The sequence below is a fragment of the Callithrix jacchus genome, chromosome 2 (assembly GCF_049354715.1).
Source record: "Callithrix jacchus isolate 240 chromosome 2, calJac240_pri, whole genome shotgun sequence".
NCBI classification, from domain to species: domain Eukaryota; kingdom Metazoa; phylum Chordata; class Mammalia; order Primates; family Cebidae; genus Callithrix; species Callithrix jacchus.
In genome coordinates, this window is record NC_133503.1 from 56,304,599 (window position 1) to 56,323,010 (window position 18,412).

The 18,412-nt window shown below is 42.2% G+C and overlaps 1 protein-coding gene across 12 annotated transcripts in view; it reads right to left on the bottom strand.

Moving 5' to 3' along the window:
* Positions 1-7,476: 7,476 nt before the first annotated feature.
* Positions 7,477-18,412, bottom strand: part of TIMD4 (T cell immunoglobulin and mucin domain containing 4) — a 122,638-nt gene continuing 111,702 nt past the window's right edge. For 9 of the 12 annotated variants that reach the window (XM_078365775.1, XM_078365777.1, XM_078365779.1 and 6 more), the window contains 4 exons: positions 14,407-14,456; positions 10,170-10,287; positions 8,571-8,610; positions 7,477-7,634 (listed from right to left, as the gene is read on the bottom strand). In XM_078365775.1, the coding sequence (XP_078221901.1) occupies positions 7,550-7,634; positions 8,571-8,610; positions 10,170-10,287; positions 14,407-14,456 (293 nt within the window). In that variant the 3' untranslated portion in view covers positions 7,477-7,549. Of the gene's footprint in view, positions 7,635-8,570; positions 8,611-10,022; positions 10,069-10,169; positions 10,288-14,406; positions 14,457-18,412 lie in introns of all 12 variants that reach the window. The other 3 variants (XM_008988775.5, XM_008988780.5, XM_035289425.3) reach the window with 3 other exon arrangements.

Here is an 18,412-nt window from a genome sequence, read left to right on the forward strand (position 1 = left end):
GAGGTGATGGGGTCTTCTAGGTATACTATCATGTCGTCTGCAAATAGAGACAATTTGGCTTCCACCTTTCCTATTTGAATACCCTTTATTTCTTTTTCTTGACTGATTGCTCTGGCTAGAACTTCTAGTACTATATTGAATAGGAGTGGTGAAAGAGGGCATCCTTGTCTAGTGCCAGATTTCAAAGGGAATGCTTCCAGTTTTTGCCCATTCAGTATGATATTGGCTTTTGGTTTGCCATAAATAGCTTTTATTACTTTGAGATACGTTCCATCGGTACCGAGTTTATTGAGGGTTTTTAGCATAAAGGGCTGTTGAATTTTGTCAAATGCCTTCTCTGTGTCAATTGAGATAATCATGTGGTTTTTGTTTTTGGTTCTGTTTATGTGGTGAATTACGTTTATAGACTTGCGTATGTTGAACCAGCCTTGCATCCCCGGGATGAATCCTACTTGATCATGATGGATAAGTTTTTTGATTTGCTGTTGCAATCGGCTTGCCAATATTTTATTGAAGATTTTTGCATCCATGTTCATCATGGATATTGGCCTGAAGTTTTCTTTTCTTGTTGGGTCTCTGCGGGGTTTTGGTATCAGGATGATATTCCTTCCCAAATCATTTTATGGGATTCTGCATTTCTAACATGCTCCCAGGTGATGACAAAACTGCTGATGTCAACCCCACACTTTGAATAATAAGGGTCTACATAAAAATGTAAATCTACTTGTAGTCTATTCTAACAGCAGATCTGAACAAACTAAATTCCATTTAGGTCCAACTGCAAAGTACAGGAAAAGTAATCACTGCAATAAAGTCAAGAGCAGGGGCTGTGAGTGAGAGAACTGAGAGGACAGTTGGTTTTTATCTCAGTTTATGGATTTAGGTTGACTAACCATCCCAGTGAAGCCACCTTTGAAAAATTATAATGGTGAGAGAAATCTGACACAGTTGACCCCATTTTGCATAGTTGACATATTTTGACCCCATAGTTTCTACAATCCCTTACTGCTCAGGAGTCACACCCAGAGATCACAAGTTCTGTGACTTCTCCAGTTGCTTCTATAGATAACATCATTATTGTAGAACCTAAGATCGGTTTTTTCAAAATATTTTTTCAGACTGATCCCACCCAGACTTGTGACTCATGACTCACCTGGCCTGTGGCCCCACCCAGAGGTGGACTCAGCACACAAGGAAGTTTTCCACACCCCTATGATTTCATCCCCAACTAATCATCAGCACCCATTCCCTAGCCCCTTGCCAACCAAACTGTCCATAGAAACCCTAATTTTCAAGCCTCTGGAAAGACTGATTCGAATAATAACTCTATTACCCATGTGACTGGTCTCATGTCCATTAAATTATTTCTCTACTGCAATGCTATGGTCTCTTTGAACTGGTTTTGTCTGTGCAGAGGGCACAGGAGCAACCCACTGGGTGATTACACTAGTTTGACCAGAACTGAGGAGTTACTGGCATATGGGACTTTGAGATTTTAAAACTAGGAAAGCCCAGAGAAAACTCAGACAAGTTGGTCACCATAGTTACGGTGCTCTTAGGAGAGCAACAGAGCAGCCAAGCTGTGCACTTTTTGCATTCTGATTCCTCTTCCTGGGGGCAGCAGCTCACTATTAAGCCGGGGTGTGCTAGGAGAGATGGCTCCTGGAAAAGAAATGCTGAATTGCATGGCAATACCAATAAGAACTTAATGACGTGACTCCAGAAGGGGAATAACAGGTCAGATTCTGTGAAAACCCCAGAATGTTAGCCACAGAGGAAGTCTAGAAAACACAGTTAGGGCTTTGCTCTAGTACTGGTTTACTGTGGAGCCTGGGCAATTCATGCCCCCTTACTGAGCCTCAGTTTCTTTGGCTGAAAAATGGGATTTAAACTGACAGATGTGTGTGGGTCTTTCCTGTGCTCCCATCCCGTTATTTCACATACAGTGTGGATACTGCGTATAACTGCACAACAGTACCTTCTCAGCACAAGCAGAGAGCAAATCCACCTTCTGTTTTGTGAGCAGCCATTTCCAGTGCTCCCCAAACTCCTTCTGGATAGCATTAGTATTCATCTGATTTGGGAAATACTTCCCCTCACTGTCCTTTGATGCTCAGAGAGCTGAGAACTCGGTGCTCTTTTTAAAGGCTGTAACACATTTACAAATCTAAATGAAACTCTATTTTCAGATCCAGCCTTTTGGTTTCGAATAGCTTCCTCCTTCTGCTCTCACCTCCATCTGAAGAGCCCACTTCTCAACTTCCTGTTTTCTTTAGAGAGACAAAGAGGCTCCCCAGCCACCCATTGCTGGATTCCTGTTAACCTTTCATTAAGCCTGCTGACAGCTGGCTTTGGCTCTTCATGAGTTAGTTCAACACATTCCCATTTAAATGTGTCCCACCTGGCTTCATTAAGGTTCCTGCCAGGTTCTCCCTTTGCAGCTTCCTCTGCAAATGCAAATCAGATTCTGAGTAAATAATGCCAGGACTAGGGAAGATTGAGCTATAATGGGGTTGGGATTGGAAAGCTATTGATATACTTAGGTTGCTGTGGATCTGAGGACACTGAAATCCATTTGAGTCCAATGCAGTTCAGAGATACAGAGCCATATGCATGACATCTGGAATTGCAGCCCTTACTGTGAATTACAGGTAGTAGAGTGTGGAGTCTTCAATCCTGGCTGAGAACCTGGCTCTGTTACAGGAGGTTGGACAATGTGACCTTGAGCAAGTTCCTTCACCTGCCTCTGCTTCTGTTTTCTTGGCTCCAAAGCCAAAATAATAGACCTGCTTTGTTGAGCTGCTGTCAGGAGTCAATGAGATAAATGCCTTGAAACAGTTAATTCAGTGCCCAGAATACAGTAGGTGCTCAGTACAAGTTGATAGTATCTATTGTATTTGGCCTAGAAAGGCCCTGGTGAAAGCTGAAGAATTAGGTTGCTTTAAATCGAGCTTGCATGGGCCCAGGATGGCTTTGAATGCAGCCTAACACAAATTGGTAAACTTTCTTAAAACATTATGAGATTTTAGGAGGCTGAGGCAGGAGAATTGTCTGAACCCAGGAGGCGGAGGGCGCGGTGAGCCGAGATCGCGCCATTGCACTCCAGTCTGGGTAACAAGAGCGAAACTCTGTCTCAAAAAAAAAAAAAAAATTATGAGATTTTTTTTTTTGCAATTTTTTATTTTTAGCTCATTAGCTATGATTAGTGTTCGTGTATTTTATGTGTGGCCCAAGACAATTCTTCCAATGTGGTTCAGGGAAGTCAAAATATTGGAAGCCCCTGATTTAAATTGTGAAGTTTGATTGTGGATCCACCATATAATCATTAGCTGTAACAGCCACATACTGAATCAAGTTCCTTCCTTATGGAAATGGAAAAACAACACTGATTCCATTCTATTGCATTACTCTTTTTTTGAGACAAAGTCTTAATCCATTTCCCAGGCTGGAGTGCAGTGGTGCGATCTCGGCTCCCTGCAACCTCCTCCTCCCAGGATCAAGCAATTCTCCTGCCTCAGCCTCTTGAGTAGCTGGAATTACAGGCGCCCGCCGCCAGGCTCAGCTAATTTTTGTATTTTTAGTAGAAACAGTGTTTCGCCATGTTGGCCAGGATGGTCTTGAACTCCTGGCCTCAAGTGATGTGTCGCCTCAGCCTCCAGAAGTGCTGGGATTACAGTTGTGAGTCACCTCACCTAGCCTAGTCTATTGCATTTCCCATGTGTGTTTGCCTCATTCCAATTCGAAGCTCCTTAAAAGGAGCAATTGTCTCTCCTGGGCCCCACATACAATAGATGCCAAAGAGTTATTTATAGATGCTAACAATTCATCCTGATTACACAAAGAGGGAATGAGAGGAACAACTATATCCACAGCCTTCTCTGATCAAGGAGTCTCAGTAAAAGAATTATATATTTTAACTCGTCTTTTACTAAAACCCACCCCCTACTCCCAGTCTCAAACTGGCTACCTTGTTTTAGCCCACAGCCATGCTTTTCTTGCTCAGGAAATTATTTTAACTAATTTTAAATTGTAACGCCCTTAAGTGTACATACACACACTTCAATTTATCACGGGCCACGTCATCTCCTGTTGACTCCCTCAACTGTATCAGCTACCTGGCCTCTGAAGTCATTGGAGTTTGCCACCTCTGCCCCAGGCAGAGCTACATGTGCTGCTTCTAGGTAGGTCTAGGGGCCAAGGATGAAAAGGGCTAGAAGTCAGGAGATAGAAATCCCAGATCTGTATTGAAAGAGGGTATCTCTGCCACAGCATGGAGAACAGATTAGAGAGGAAAAGGAGTAAAGTCAGAGATTATAGTTAGGAAAGTGCTGCAAGAATCCAAGCAAAAAGAGATACCAGCTTAAAGGAGGTGAAGCAGCAGGACCTCTGCCGCTGGTACTGGAAGCTCCTGACCCTCTGGCCAAGCCCATCACCACACAGCCCTGGTAAAAGAGAGATTCTTTTCTTGAATTCTCAATCCATCTGTTAGGAATTACTACGCTGCAACGTTTCTCAAACTCTAACACGTATCAGAATCATCTGGAGGTTTGTTAAAACACAGTCTGCTGGGCTCTACCCCAGAGTTTCTGATTCTGGAGATATGGGGTGAAGGACCTGAATCTGCATTTCTATAAAGTGCCAGTGATGCTAAGGCTGCTGGTCTGAAGTGCATAGTTTGAGAGCCACCAGACTAGACCAGAATTTTTTTGTAGACCTTGGTTCTACATTGGAACCAGTTTGAGACATTTTTCAAAAATTCAGGTGCCCAAGTCATATCCCAGACTAATTACAAAAAGAATCTCTTAAAGGGTAGGACTCAGGAATTGGCATTTAAAAGCTCTCCAGTTGATTGTTCAGCTAGCATTGAGAACTACTAGGACAGAGACTCCTGGAGGCCATTACCAGTTCTAAAATAGTATGATTGCTCATGTCAGTGTTTCTTAGTCTGAACAAGGAGTTTCAGAAATATATTTGGGAATTGATTGAAGATAGCCCTTTGCAAAACAGAAAATATTCATTGAGTTTAAATGTTGTGTTTAGGAGGTATCTGCAGTCTTCTTTTTCCAGTCAGACCCAAGTTGATCATGATATTGATAATGGCAGTGGTTTTGGAAGATGGATAGGGAGCATGAGAAGTTAGGGTGGGGTCTATCATTAACTTGACTACATACACAAAGCCATCTGGCCCCACTCTGTTTTCCAGATGGGAAAATTCAGGCCCTGAACCTGACTCTAGACCCACTTTCCCCCACATTTCTAAATAAATGTTTGAGTTTAACACACTAGACCAAGTCATTTCAAGTATCTTAATCTAACAAAAGCCAAGTTAACCTAAGGAAAAAAAAAAAGGTCAAGTGCAGTGGCTCCTGCCTGTAATCCCACCACTTTGGGAGGCTGAGGTGGGTGGATCACCTAAGGTCAGGAGTTCGAGACCAGCCTGGCCAACATGATGAAATCCCATTTTTACTAAAAATACAAAAAATTGGATGTGCATAGTGGCAGGCACCTGTAATTCCAACTACTTCAGAGTCTGAAGCAGGAGAATTGCTTGAACCCTGGGAGCAGAGGTTGCAGTGAGCTGAGATTGCACCACTGCACTCCAGTCTGGGCAGCAAGAGTGAAACTCCATCTCAAAAAAAAAAAAAGAAAGGAAAGAAACAACTGCCAATCTTCTGCTTATTGTTTTTATCGTTGGGGCCAATCATTCTGCCCAACAGCAACTGAACGAGTCAGAAGTCAGGCTGCCCTGGGCCAGTTTATTCCAAGTGCCCAGGTGAGGGGGACTTTTACTAACTGCTGGATCAATGTTGTATGCATCAGCAGGACAAAAAGTCTATAGGCTTCACAAGTCAAGTCATTAGACTGATTTTTTTCTCTCTAAATCTAATGTCAAGAAAGCTGAAATCCAAAAGATAGATGCCTTTGGAGAACCATGTACTTATTCCATTAATGTTGCTATAAACATGCTGGGAAGTTCTTCACAGACATGTCTTTCAGATCTGGCTTGCTTTCCACATTTCTGCCCAGCCAGAAGCCCCTCTCACTCAGGCACACATGTTTTTTATTCATTCATTCAACAACTGTTTGTTTTAATCTCTCTCCCAGGGTTCCTCATGTTAGCAGTTATTAAAGTTTTAAAATAAACCTGTTGTTATTGAGGAGCACATTTCCATGAATTATATTTAGAGAAACTTATTTGTATTGCCTTGCTTTCGCATCTAAGCACTGCCCCTGGTTGAATACTGCTGTCATTCATCACATTTTACTCCCATTGACTCTTTTCTGTTTCAAAATTAAATCCCCCAAGCAAGAATTAAAATGTGACACTATGGTCAACTCTAAAGACACTCAAATGTGAAAAGAAAATAATAGAAAATTTAGGAGTTTTACAAGTGAGTCAACATTGGCTGGGCACAGTGGCTCAAAGCCTGTAATCCCAGCTTTTTAGAAGGTTGAGGCGGGCTGATTACCTGAGGTCAGGACTTTGAGGTCCGCCTGGCCAATACAGTGAAACCCCATCTCTACTAAAAATACAAAAATTAGTTTGGCATGGTGGTGGGCACCTATAACCCTAGCTATTCGCTTGGTAGGCTGAGGCAGAAGAATCGCTTGAACCCAGGAGGCGGAGGTTGCAGTGAGCCGAGATTCCACCATTGCACTCTAGCCTGGGCAACAGAGCGAGACTCCATCTCAAGAAAAAAAAGAAGTGAGTCGAAGTTATGGTGTGATTCCTTGTCATTTTCTGCCTTGTTGATGAAGCATAGGCTCTGTGCTGCTCCTAATGTTATAGCAACAGTTCAGTGAGACACTGAACTCTGAAAGCTGGGCATAAAAGGAGAGATACAAACACATACAAGATGAAGGTAATTAGGGTAACAATAGGACCAGCAATTGCATCCCAGAAGCAAGGAAACTTGGAGAGAGATGAGGATCTCCTTCCAATATCTGAAGAGTTAACCGCTCTCCAGTACTTCCCAGCATGCTTAGGGCAATAGCAACATTAATGGAATAAGTACATGGTTCTCCAAAGGTAACCATCTTTTGGATTTCTACTCTCTTGACATTACCTTTAAGAGAGAAAAGAAATCAGTCTATTACTTGACTGATGGAGGCTGTAGAATTTTTGTCCTGTTAGTTCACACAACACTAGCCCTTAATAAAGACATGTTCTGTATAGGCACAATGAATTTAACTAGAATCCATAGGCAGAGGTCATCAGGAGATAGATTTTGCTTTAAATATTCTGAATCTCAGAACTGCTCTGAGATTGAATGGACTCCCTTGGGTGAGGTAAGGAGTTCACCATCACTGAAAGTGTTCTAGTATAGTATAAAAGATCACTTCTACAGAGATGATTAAAGCATGGACAGAGAAGGTGCTGTCTCTAAAGTACCTTTCATTTGTGAAACTAAAGCAAGACTGTTATCAATGACTTCCATGGGATAAGTAAGTCTTTTTTATGAAACAACAAAAAAATAAACCTACTAAGATTTATTTTGACACTTCAATTGTCATGCCCCCATTCTCAAGCCTAATGGAAAGTAGCATGTTAGAGGGTAAAAAGGCCATCTTCGTCTTCACTTCCATGCCGCGTGTCATTGAGGACATTTTTAGTATCTCCAGTGCTGCCTAGCCTGTAAACAGAAGAGAGAGGCTGGTAATGGGAAACACAAGACTAGAAAACAAACAAACAAAAAATGCTGCTAAGTTACAATCCAATTGCCCTTCAAGTTCAAAGGGCTCACAGTTCCTTCAGTTTAAGCTCTACATTTTACAGATTAGAAAACTGGGGCTGCAGGGGAAAGAGTTTCTGCCAATCCATTATAATAAGGAGATAAAAAAAAATTCTTAGCAAAATCTAAAATCATGATTTACATTTATTTACCAAAAGGTCTCTAAGTTTGACCTTGAAAGGTCACTTTGCTGGGTATGAATTTTCCTGCTTGTTAATACATATCACACTATTAATGCAATTAATTAGTGAAGGCAAGGCCTTCATTGATAATTTACACCAAGTCTTTTCATTTCTTTTCCAAAAGCTATAGAATAGGGCAGATGGCTAAAATCCCCTACTAGAGAATCTTCAAACACTCTTTTTTAAAAGGCCCCAAAATAAAAAGCTGTTCCCATGATCTAATTTGGCAAAGGAACCAACTCCCAGGAATAATATTATACATGCTTTTTTCATTTTCCATATTGCCAACTCTCCTCAATAAACTCCAGTTTAACAATGTCCTCTTAAACTAATTTACCCATAGGTAAACAAAAAATTTCAAACAGAATAGAGTGCTGTATCACCTTCTTTCCTTTGCATGCTATGCTTCTATTAATGCCACCTGCCTTTGTATTGGCATTTTGCTCAGACACAGTGTTAACCAAGACACAGGTTAATGTGAGCTAAATCTGCACAACTTTTTCACTTCTAATGTCACATCTTTCCAACGCTATCAGAGCACAAGTTCAAGTTTAATCAGAGCACAAGTTCAAGTCATTAAACCACTGAGTAGTAGCTAATCATTTGTAACAGCTTGTACAATCATTGTAACAACCATCCATGCAAGATAAATTACCTTGTGTGCCTCTGCAAACAATTGATTTCCATGAATTTCTCTGAAAAGACAAGGCCGCAGCGTGAGCAGAGTGGCTGTGGTGGATAGAACATGCAAAATACTGGGGGATTTCCAATGCTGCCTCCCAAAAAGCAGACATGGGCCAAAAATGAGAACCAGCGGCTGGCTTTAGCAGAAAAAGCCATTCCCTTTCCCAGGTCAAATGCTTGCTATTTTAGGCCACAGTCAGTGCTCATCAATTACAAACTTGTTCCAACATGTGGGCAATGGAGTTAAGCTATTTCATTTTCAGTCATCTGCCTATCCAGAATCCAAATACTCACTTGGGTTTGTAAACATTTCTTTATGAGACACACTCGGAATTTTCCAAAATTGTAACCATGCCTTTGTATGAAGGCTAACAGCAGGATTCCAGTAAAGTTTAAATTTCCTTTTGCACCTGGGGCAGGTGTTGAAATTTACGGGTTTCACTATTGTTCGAATCCGCTGAGATGGTTACTAGTCTCATCTTCTGACGTACTTCCCTGAAACAGCTTTTGTTAATGAGTACAGACCAATTTATCTCCATTTCACAACAGTACCAGGTGCCATGTGCCTATAATTTGCATGAAAACCATAAGCTCTGTTTCATGGCTCGTTTTTGTAGTGTTTTAAAACTTTTGGGGGTGGGGTGGGGTGGGATGGAGGTGCAAGGTCATGGAGCAGCTTGAGAATTTAATGAAAACTGTAAACCTTGTCCCCTGAAAAATGTAGGCATTAACATATAAGCACTTTTGCACACGATTTGAAAGGAATCACATTACCCTTGAAGCCACCTGTGACTTGCTTTCAGGGAACACATAAGAAAACCAGGATCAGGCCAGGCATGGTGGCTCATGCCTGTAATTCCAGCATTTTGGGAGGCCAAAGTGGGTGGATCCCCTGAGGTCAGGAGTTCCAGACCAGCCTCGCCCACATGAGGAAACCTTGTCTCTACTAAAAATACAAAAATTATCTGGGTGTGGTGGTGAGCACCTGTAGTCTCAGCTACTCGGGAGGCTTAAGCAGAAGAATCACTTGAACCCAGGAGGCAGAGGTTGTAGTAAGCTCAGATCGTGCCACTGCACTCCAGCCTGAGCAACAGAGGGAGACTTAATCTCAAAAAAAAAGAAAGAAAACCAGGAATCGTTCATGGTCTTCCTCCTGCAATAATCCTAGCCAAAAAAAGAGACAAGCTAGGGTTTTCTCAACCATAGAACAAAGATAGTGATAATAATGATACTTTCCTCTTAAGGCAGTAATAGGGATAAAATGAATTAGGCATGTCAAGAGTATACCATCAGGACTGGCACAGAAATGTCCAATAAATGAAGATGCTCTTATTCTGCTTTTTTTTTTTTCTTTTCCAAAATGTCAACTCTACCAGGAGGTTAATACACAGAGGCATTAGCCACTTTTGGAGAATGAGCTTACCTGTTACTTCCCTGGCTGGGATGGAGACAGTGACAAAACTGAGCCTCTTTGCGGAGAGAGAAAGGGGAAGGAAGTGAATACAACTCCAGATCCTCCTGCAGTCATCAGGGTTCTGAAGTGCTCCATCACCTGGCCCTCCCTCCTTACCTCTCAAAATAAATGCCACGAGCAATGCCAACAGCACAAATCCCAAGGAGGGGACGATGATCATCAGTAGTTGGGAGGTGAGTATTTCATTCTTCGTGAGTGTGGGCATTCCATCCATCTGATGGGACACAGGCAAGGAGAGGAGCCCAGTCACTGCTAGACACCACCCTCACAGGATGACATCCCCAGCCAAGGGTACCTTACAACTACCAGTAGTTTCACCACATTTCACCATCTTTTGCCAAAAATCTCTGAAAATCTAAAACATGTTACCATATCCCAAAATTTTCCTTAGTGTTAGACATCGGGCATATCAGGAGTCTGAGGATCAAAAGTAACTGCTGTGAGCTGTGTTTTCCATGGTCAAATCCCTTTCATGGCCACTGCTCAAATCCTTCGAGCTCTCCCTAGCCCTGTGCTGCTCTTTTCATGGCTGACTTAGGCTTCTAGAAAAAACAGGATTAAAGAGAAAATGAACCTTAATTTTACGTTTTTTACAGCAGTGGTTCTCAGAGTCTAGATGTGGAGCTCATGAGAGCAAAATGATTTTCATGGGACATTTTTGCCATTTTCACTGTCATTCTCTCATAAGACTTTTCCAGAGGCTATGTGATGTGTGACGTCATTGCTGTCGCTGATACAGAACGTGGAGAGCAGAGATGAGAATCCCTCTGTCTCCTATGAAGCCAGACATTAATGAGATTTGCAAGAAATGTAAAACAATGCCATTTTTCTCACTAATTTTTTCACTCATTTTTCTCAGTAATATTCTTTTCAAAATAGAATTAGTTGCTGTTAAACAGGTTATGTTAGCACAAAGTGGGCTTGTTATTTTTAAATGAATTGATTTTTAAATTTTTTAAAAATACAGACATGTGTATAACAAACTTGCACATGTACCTGAACCTAAAGGAAAAGTTTAAATTTTTTTTAATTTTAAAAATGAGATGGTTTCTCACTATGTTCCCAGGCCTGGGCTCAAGTGATCCTCCTGCCATCATCACTTTCCAAACTGCTGGAATTTAAAAAAAAAAAAAAAAAAATTTTTTTTTGAGCCCCAGTCTCGCTCTGTCACCCATGCTGGAGTGCAGTGATGTGATCTCAGTTCACTGCAACCTCTGCCTCCCAAGTTCAAGCGATTCTCCTGCCTCAGCCTCCCAAATAGCTGGGGTCATAGGCATGCACCTCCTCGTCCAGCTAATTTTTGGGTTTTTATACAGATGGGGTTTCACTATGTTGGCCAGGCTCGTCTCGAACTCCTGACCTCAAGTGATCCGTCCACCTCAGCCTCCCAAAGTGCTGGGATTATAGGCATGAGCCACCACACCTGGCCTAAAAAAATTTTTTAATTGCAAAAATGTCTCCATGCTTTCTGCTGAACAGTCTAGACAATCAAAAACACAACAAAACAAAGCGAAGTCTCAGTTTTAAGAAGCTGATTTTTTTTTCTTTTGTAGAGACGTGGTCTCGCTCTTGCCCAGGCTAGAGTGCAGTGGCAATGATTACAGCTCACTGCAACTTTGAACTCTCAGGTTCAAGCAATTCTCCCACCTCAGCCTCCTGGGTATCGGGACTACAGGCATGCACCACCATGCCTGGCCTTTTTTTTTTTTTAACTTTTTGTAGAGACAGGGTCTCACTGTTTTGCCCAGGCTGGTCTCAAACTCCTGGGCTCAAGCAACCCTCCTGCCTCAGCCTCCCAAAGTAGGGTTACGGAAGTGTGCTATGAGACCTGGACTATTATTTTTTTTGAGACAGGGTCTCTGTCTTTTGCCTAGGTTGCAGTGCAGTGGCACAAAGAAGGCTCACTGCAGTCTCAACCTCCTGGACTCAAGTGATCCTCCCACCCCAGCCTCCCGAAGTAACTGGGACTTCAGGTACGTGATACCACACTTGGCTATTTTTTTATTTTTATTTTTGTAGAAATGGGGTCTTGCCATGTTGCCCAGGCTAGAAACTGAGTTTCAAGAGTATAAAATGACCCTGTGAGAGCCCCCACTGCCGGTAACATGTTCAAGGTGGTTCAGAGGACCATGGGGCTGGCCAGCCTGAGCCTACTCACCTTCAAAGTCTCTGCAGCACCGAAAAATGACTCCCCTCCCACAAATCCCATGAAGATTTATGAGCTTTTACTCTACTCTGTTCTCAAGGGCCAATCTAAACATGTGGAGGAGTCAAGGACCCAGCTTGAGAAAAGCATCTCTCAGCTTTGACATTGTCATGAGCGATATACATGTTGGTGTCGGGAAACGTACTCCCAAATGAAGCCCAAGATGTAACGTTTGGTTCATTGGGGGTGACACATCTATGAATATCTCCAAAATGCACCTGCTAGATTTTTTTCCAGGACTGGGTGTTATCGGTTTGGTTGGCCTTGTTGGACTTCTTTTGGCTAGAGCTTCAAAAGTAAAGAAGCAGGTATTTCTACCTGGTTTCATGAGATTAGTAGCTTCTATCCATTCTCTACAACAACCCGTCAAATTTGTGCAGGTCAGAAAGGAGAGATTATATGACCCGGGTTTACAAGGATACATAGTCATGGAAGATTTTTGGAAGAAGAACTTTTTAAAGCCAGGAAATGTAAGGATCCATCTGAAAACAAGTAGAGAATTCCATTCTCTGCACACTTTAATCAGTTATAGGTAAGCAATAGAAACTTCATATGGTCAATCAATATTTTTACCAAAAAAATGGCAGAGAAGTCAGTATTGAATGCATCAGACTGACTTTCTTCTCCAGGAAAGACTATACCAGGCCTCTGTTATCTTGGGTAATGCCATCCTACAAGCAAATGAATCTGAAATCCTTTCACTTAGATATAAGCCACAAGCCTTAGAACTCCCTGTACTCATGTTGCTATTTACATACACAAGTAAAATCCAAGTTAAAAACAAAAAGAATATAGGGCAGGCACGGTTGCTCATGTCTATAATTCCAGCTCTTTGGGAGGCCAAGATGGGTGGATCATTTGAGGTTAGGAGCTCAAGACCAGCTTGGCCAACATGATGAAACCCTGTCTGTATTAAAAATACAAAAAATTAGCTGGGCATAGTGATGCATGCCAATAATCCCAGCTACTTGGGAGGCTGAGGCAGGAGAATCTCTTTTTTTTTTTTTGAGACAGAGTCTAGCCCTGTTGCCAGGCTGGAGTGCAGTGACGCAGTATCAGCTCACTGCAACCAAGGCAAGAGAATCTCTTGAATCCGGGAGGTGAAGGTTGCAGTGAGTCAAGGTTGTGCCACTGCACTCCAGCCTGGGCAAAAGAGTGAGACTATGTCTTAAAAAAAATAACGGAGTATAAAGGGACCCTGACACCAAAAAAATTGAGAGGTGCTGCTCTGCAGGCAGGCATTGAGGCATCTTGCCAGGACTATGCCATCTCCATTGACCAGGCTATGCTTTCTCCCTCTGTCTTTGTTCCATTCTCTAACACACAGTGGGCACAGCAACCAGGGCAGGACAACAGACAGTGTCTGAGAGAGAGATGGGGAAGAAGAAAGAGGGGATGGGGCACCTATAAATAGACATCTGTACTGCCTGAAGCTTTCACTTAAAGTGGCTTGAATCACTTTTGTAATAATAAAAATAAACGAACGGTACCCTCAGAAAGTAAGAGGGATATTAATATCACGGGTTGATTCTGCAGTACACCGTGAATCCTGGGCCATGCAGAAGGAACACACAATGATCTTGCATGTTTTTTTATGTTTTCTTCTTTTTGCTTTTCAAAGCATCAGCACACACAGAAGCAACAATCAAGTTTATTTCTGCCAAGAGTATAAGTCTACAAATTCTTGGGCTATTTCATAATCGTTGCAATTAATTTTGCCACTTAGCAATATCCTGCCTTTCCTAGTTCATCTCTACAAACTTCTACTGTTGATTGGCTTTTTTTCTTGAAACAGTCTCGCTCTGTCGCCCAGGCTGGAGTGCAATGGCACAATCTTGGCTCACTGCAACCTCTGCCTCCTGGGTCTAAGCGCTTCTCATGCCTCATCCTTCTGAGTAGCTGGGACTACAGGCATGTGCCACCACACCCAGCTAATTTTTGCATTTTTAATAGAGATGGGGTTTTACCGTATTGGCCAGGGTGATCTCAAACTTCTGGCCTCAAGTGATCCGCCCGCCCAGGCTTCCCAAAGCACTGGAATCACAGGCATGAGCCACCATGCCCAGCCACTACTGTGGATTCGTATAATTTAAGTGATATATGTCAAATACTTCACAGATGTTTTACCTGTCCTGTTTTTGTTGTTTTGTTTTGCTCAGGAACTGCTCTCTCAGATGCTGGGAAAGAAAAGAGAAGAAAATGGTTATATGTCTGGTGGGGGAATAAAACATCACATCCTGAAATAGGTAATTAAGAGCCCATCTGGAACTGCAGCTGATGTGTTTAATTATTTAATCCTGTCTTTTTTGTATAATCTGTTTACGCATATTTGGTTTGATATGGTTTTAATGTAAAGTTTATCTGCTATTCAATATTATCCCCCAGAAACATCTCCATTTTACAGATGGGTAGAGTCAGGCGTTGGGCCAGCAGGCAGTTGGCTCGAATTTTTCTGTAGGCCTCAGCAATTCATTCAGGATTTTTATCCAGCATGAAAATTCATTACTTTTCTAGTTAGCAAATATTTATTGAGCACCTATTATAGGCTATGCAGTGTGAAAGCCCTACCTTGGACCTCACAGAATTTACAATTTAGTGCAGAAAACAGAATGTAAATAGCTGAGAACATAATTAGTTATGAGTACAAAATTCTGGGAAAAAACAGTATATGATAGATAGGGACATATCAGGAGGATGGAAGACTTGTTCTGGAGGGTCAAGGAAAACTTTCTTTGAGAACGGGAGCTTATGCTGAGCAGTGGAATCAAGTATTCATAATCTATAGTTGAGTTACAAGGGAACCATACTAAGAATCTACCAAGTGCTAAGCACTGTTCTGGACACTAAGAATACCGTGAGACTGTGGCATGGCCTCTACCCTCAAGAAAGTTACAGTCCATTAGAGAAGAGAGACAGAAAGATGATTTCAGCCTAATAGGCCAAAGATAGTGATGGAGCACACACAGACTGCTGGAAGAACCGGTCGAGGGAGAAGCATTCAGCTCAACATCATAGTTTGTTTAAAGTTTTATTAGAATAAAGTTTAATGAGGACAGAGTCCCTGTCTGCCTGTTCACCATTGGGACTCCAATATTGCCTGCATATACTTGGTACTCAATCAACATCTGTTGAATAACACTTTAGCTGAGTTAAGGTCGTGTAAGAATTAACCAGGCAAAGAATGGTGGCAACAGCGTTTCAGGTGGAGAGAATAGCATCAGCAAGGCTGTGGAAGCACGAAAGAGCATGGTCTCCATGTAAGATGGCAAGCAGCCGTGAAGATGTGAAATGAGGGATGGGAGCTGCAGGAGATGAGACTGAGGTGGGCAAGAACCAATCAGGGAGGGCCTTTGTTTCCTGATGGCAAGTCTCCATTGGATTCTGTAGGCAATGGAAAACCACAGAACTGTTTAAGCATGATATAGTCCAGTTAGGAGGATAATGGAACAGCCAAGATGAGAATTATCATCTAATTCCACGTCTGAAATTCAGAGCTAGCAAAACTGAAGAGCAGAGAGAGAGATTTCAGAAATGCTTAGAAGGGAGAACAACAGGATATGGATGTTGAATGTGGGAATGAGAAAGAGGAAAAAGTCTTCGATACCTTACCAGTTCCTGCTTGAGACACCTGGCCATTGCCTGAGCTGCCCACTAAGACTGGCGACAGGGGAAGGAGTGGAAAAGGGCAAGTCTGGGAGAAAAGTGTTGAGTTCACATTTACAGTCACTGAGTGACTGCGGGGTACACACAAGCACAATTTGCCTAACAAGCAGGTTGATGCATTTGAATCTCAATCAAATGCAGGAAAACGGTGCAGTTGGAAGTACTGCTTTGAGAGTCATCAGTATCCAGGAAGCAGCTGACCTCCTCAGAGTATATAAGAATTCCAAGGGCTGCATGTTCAGAGAGAGGAGCAGAGATCCTGGAAAACAATGGCATTCAAAAGTAGGCAGACGAGATGGAGGAGAAAAAACAAAAAGAAGAAATGGTCAGAAAAGAGCAGAAAGTAAGAGCAGTGTCAGAAGCCGGGGCAAGGAAGTAAACACCCAGGAGGGATGTAAAGTCATATGTACAATAAAATCTTAAAATAGAAACAGAACTTAAATAAAACACACGGGGAGAAGGTCTGGATATAATAAATACCTAAGCTAATAATTAATGAAATTGATCAGTGTTTTCCCCCAAGCTTCCTTTGTACTTAAGGCAAAAGGATAAATGTGGCAGACTTTGTAAGGCTCATAATTTGGTATCAGAGAGCTTAATTTGTTCATCAGGAAAGAGACTTGTTAAATGCCTAGGAACATAAAATTCCAAGAGGAAATTCAGCATATTTTCATATTCTAGAACTAAGTTACTGTTGTTTTTCTCTCAGAAGTTATCCCCTAAAGCCGAAAATTGCAGGTAAGAATTTAAAACTCCTACCTCTGTTCTGTCAAAATCCTGTTGTATTACAATCATTTGTGATGAATAAGCCTGAAATTGAAACCATCAAAGGGAAAAGCTGGCCTGGGTCAGTTTTGTCAGAGCTCATCTGTATTTTAAATTGGAATCGTCTAATGGGAGAGACATTTTGCCAACACAAACACTGCTGCGTGATACCAAGTGGCACTTTTTTCCTTCTTCTTCTTCTTCTTATGAAGATGCTAAAAGCCCAAATGGGAAGCACCCCACAGGCTACAGGGCTGTACACAGAATGGCAACACTGAGCATAAGTTGATGGTCATTTTTCTACCTTGCAGAAAGTAGCCGTGCCAGTGGCGAGGGGGTGGGGGTTACACAGGCAAAGCCACTGACTTCCAGGTGGTCTGTGTTCCTCCAGCCCTCAGACTCTCAAGTCCCTGAGCTCTGACACACGTACATTGAGACAAAGGCAGGAGACTCCTAGAACTTGCTGGTAAAGCAATTCTGCAAGAGGGAAGTATAATGAGTAGCATAGTATCACTACCCCTCTCCCCACCACATCACATCCACCCAGAAACTCAGACTGTGACATTGTTTAGAAATAGTATCTCTGCAGATGTAATTAGTTAAGCTCTTGAGATGAAATCATTCTACATTTAGGGTAGGCCCTAAATCTATGATTGGTGTCCTTAAGAGAAGGGGCCACAGAGAGACACACAGAGAAGGTCATATGAAGACGGAAGAAACTGGAGTGATGCTGTCATAAGCCAGGGAATCCCTGGAGTTCCAGAAGCTAGGAAGAGGCAAGAAAGGGTTCTCCTCTAGAGCCTCCAAGGAGGGCATGGCCCTGCTAACCCCTGATTTCACACTTCTGCCCTCCAGAACCGAGAGATAATAAAAAGTTCTGTTGTTTTAAGCTTGTGGTACTTTGTGTTATGGAAGCCCCAGGAACGATATTCAAAGAAATCAACACACAGACTATGAAAGTGGCCTTAATTGGGGGTAACCAACCTAAAAATAAGTCAGAAAATGGGTGCTGAGCACAGATAAGACTAAATTCAATGAAAGATCCTAATATTAAACTTCAAAGTGTATAAATCTAATATCATATTATTATTAAAATTCCATTGAACATTATTTATTTATTTATTTTTGAGACAGTCTCGCTCTGTCGCCCAGGCTGGAGTGCAGTGGTGCGATCTTGGTTTGCTGCAACCTCAGCCTCCCGGGTTCTCTCATACAGAAATACAAAATTATGTATATTTAAATATTCTCATGCCTCAGCCTCCCAAGTAGCTGGGATTACAAGTGTGAATCACCAATTTTTTGCATTTTTAGTAGAGACAGGGTCTTGCTATATTGGCCAGACCAGTCTCAAACTCCTGGCCTCAAGTGATCCACCCACCTTGGCCTCCAAAGTACTAGGATATAGCAGGAGTGAACACAGCCTCACATTGAACATTTAATCCTCACAAGCAACCCTATGAGGTAGACATTATGCATATTACCAGTGAAAAACCTGAGGCCTATGGGGTTGAGCAACGTGATGGAGGTTGAACAGGTGGTAGTGGTGGAGCTGGGATTTGAACCTGTCTGACTGACATAAATAGCTATGCTCTTAACAACCTCATTATACTGGAGCTCAAGTGCCTTGTACCCTATAAATAGCATGTCCTACTGACAGAAGAAAGGAATGTTCAGGACAGCGATTGGCAGTGAATCTAGAAAAAGG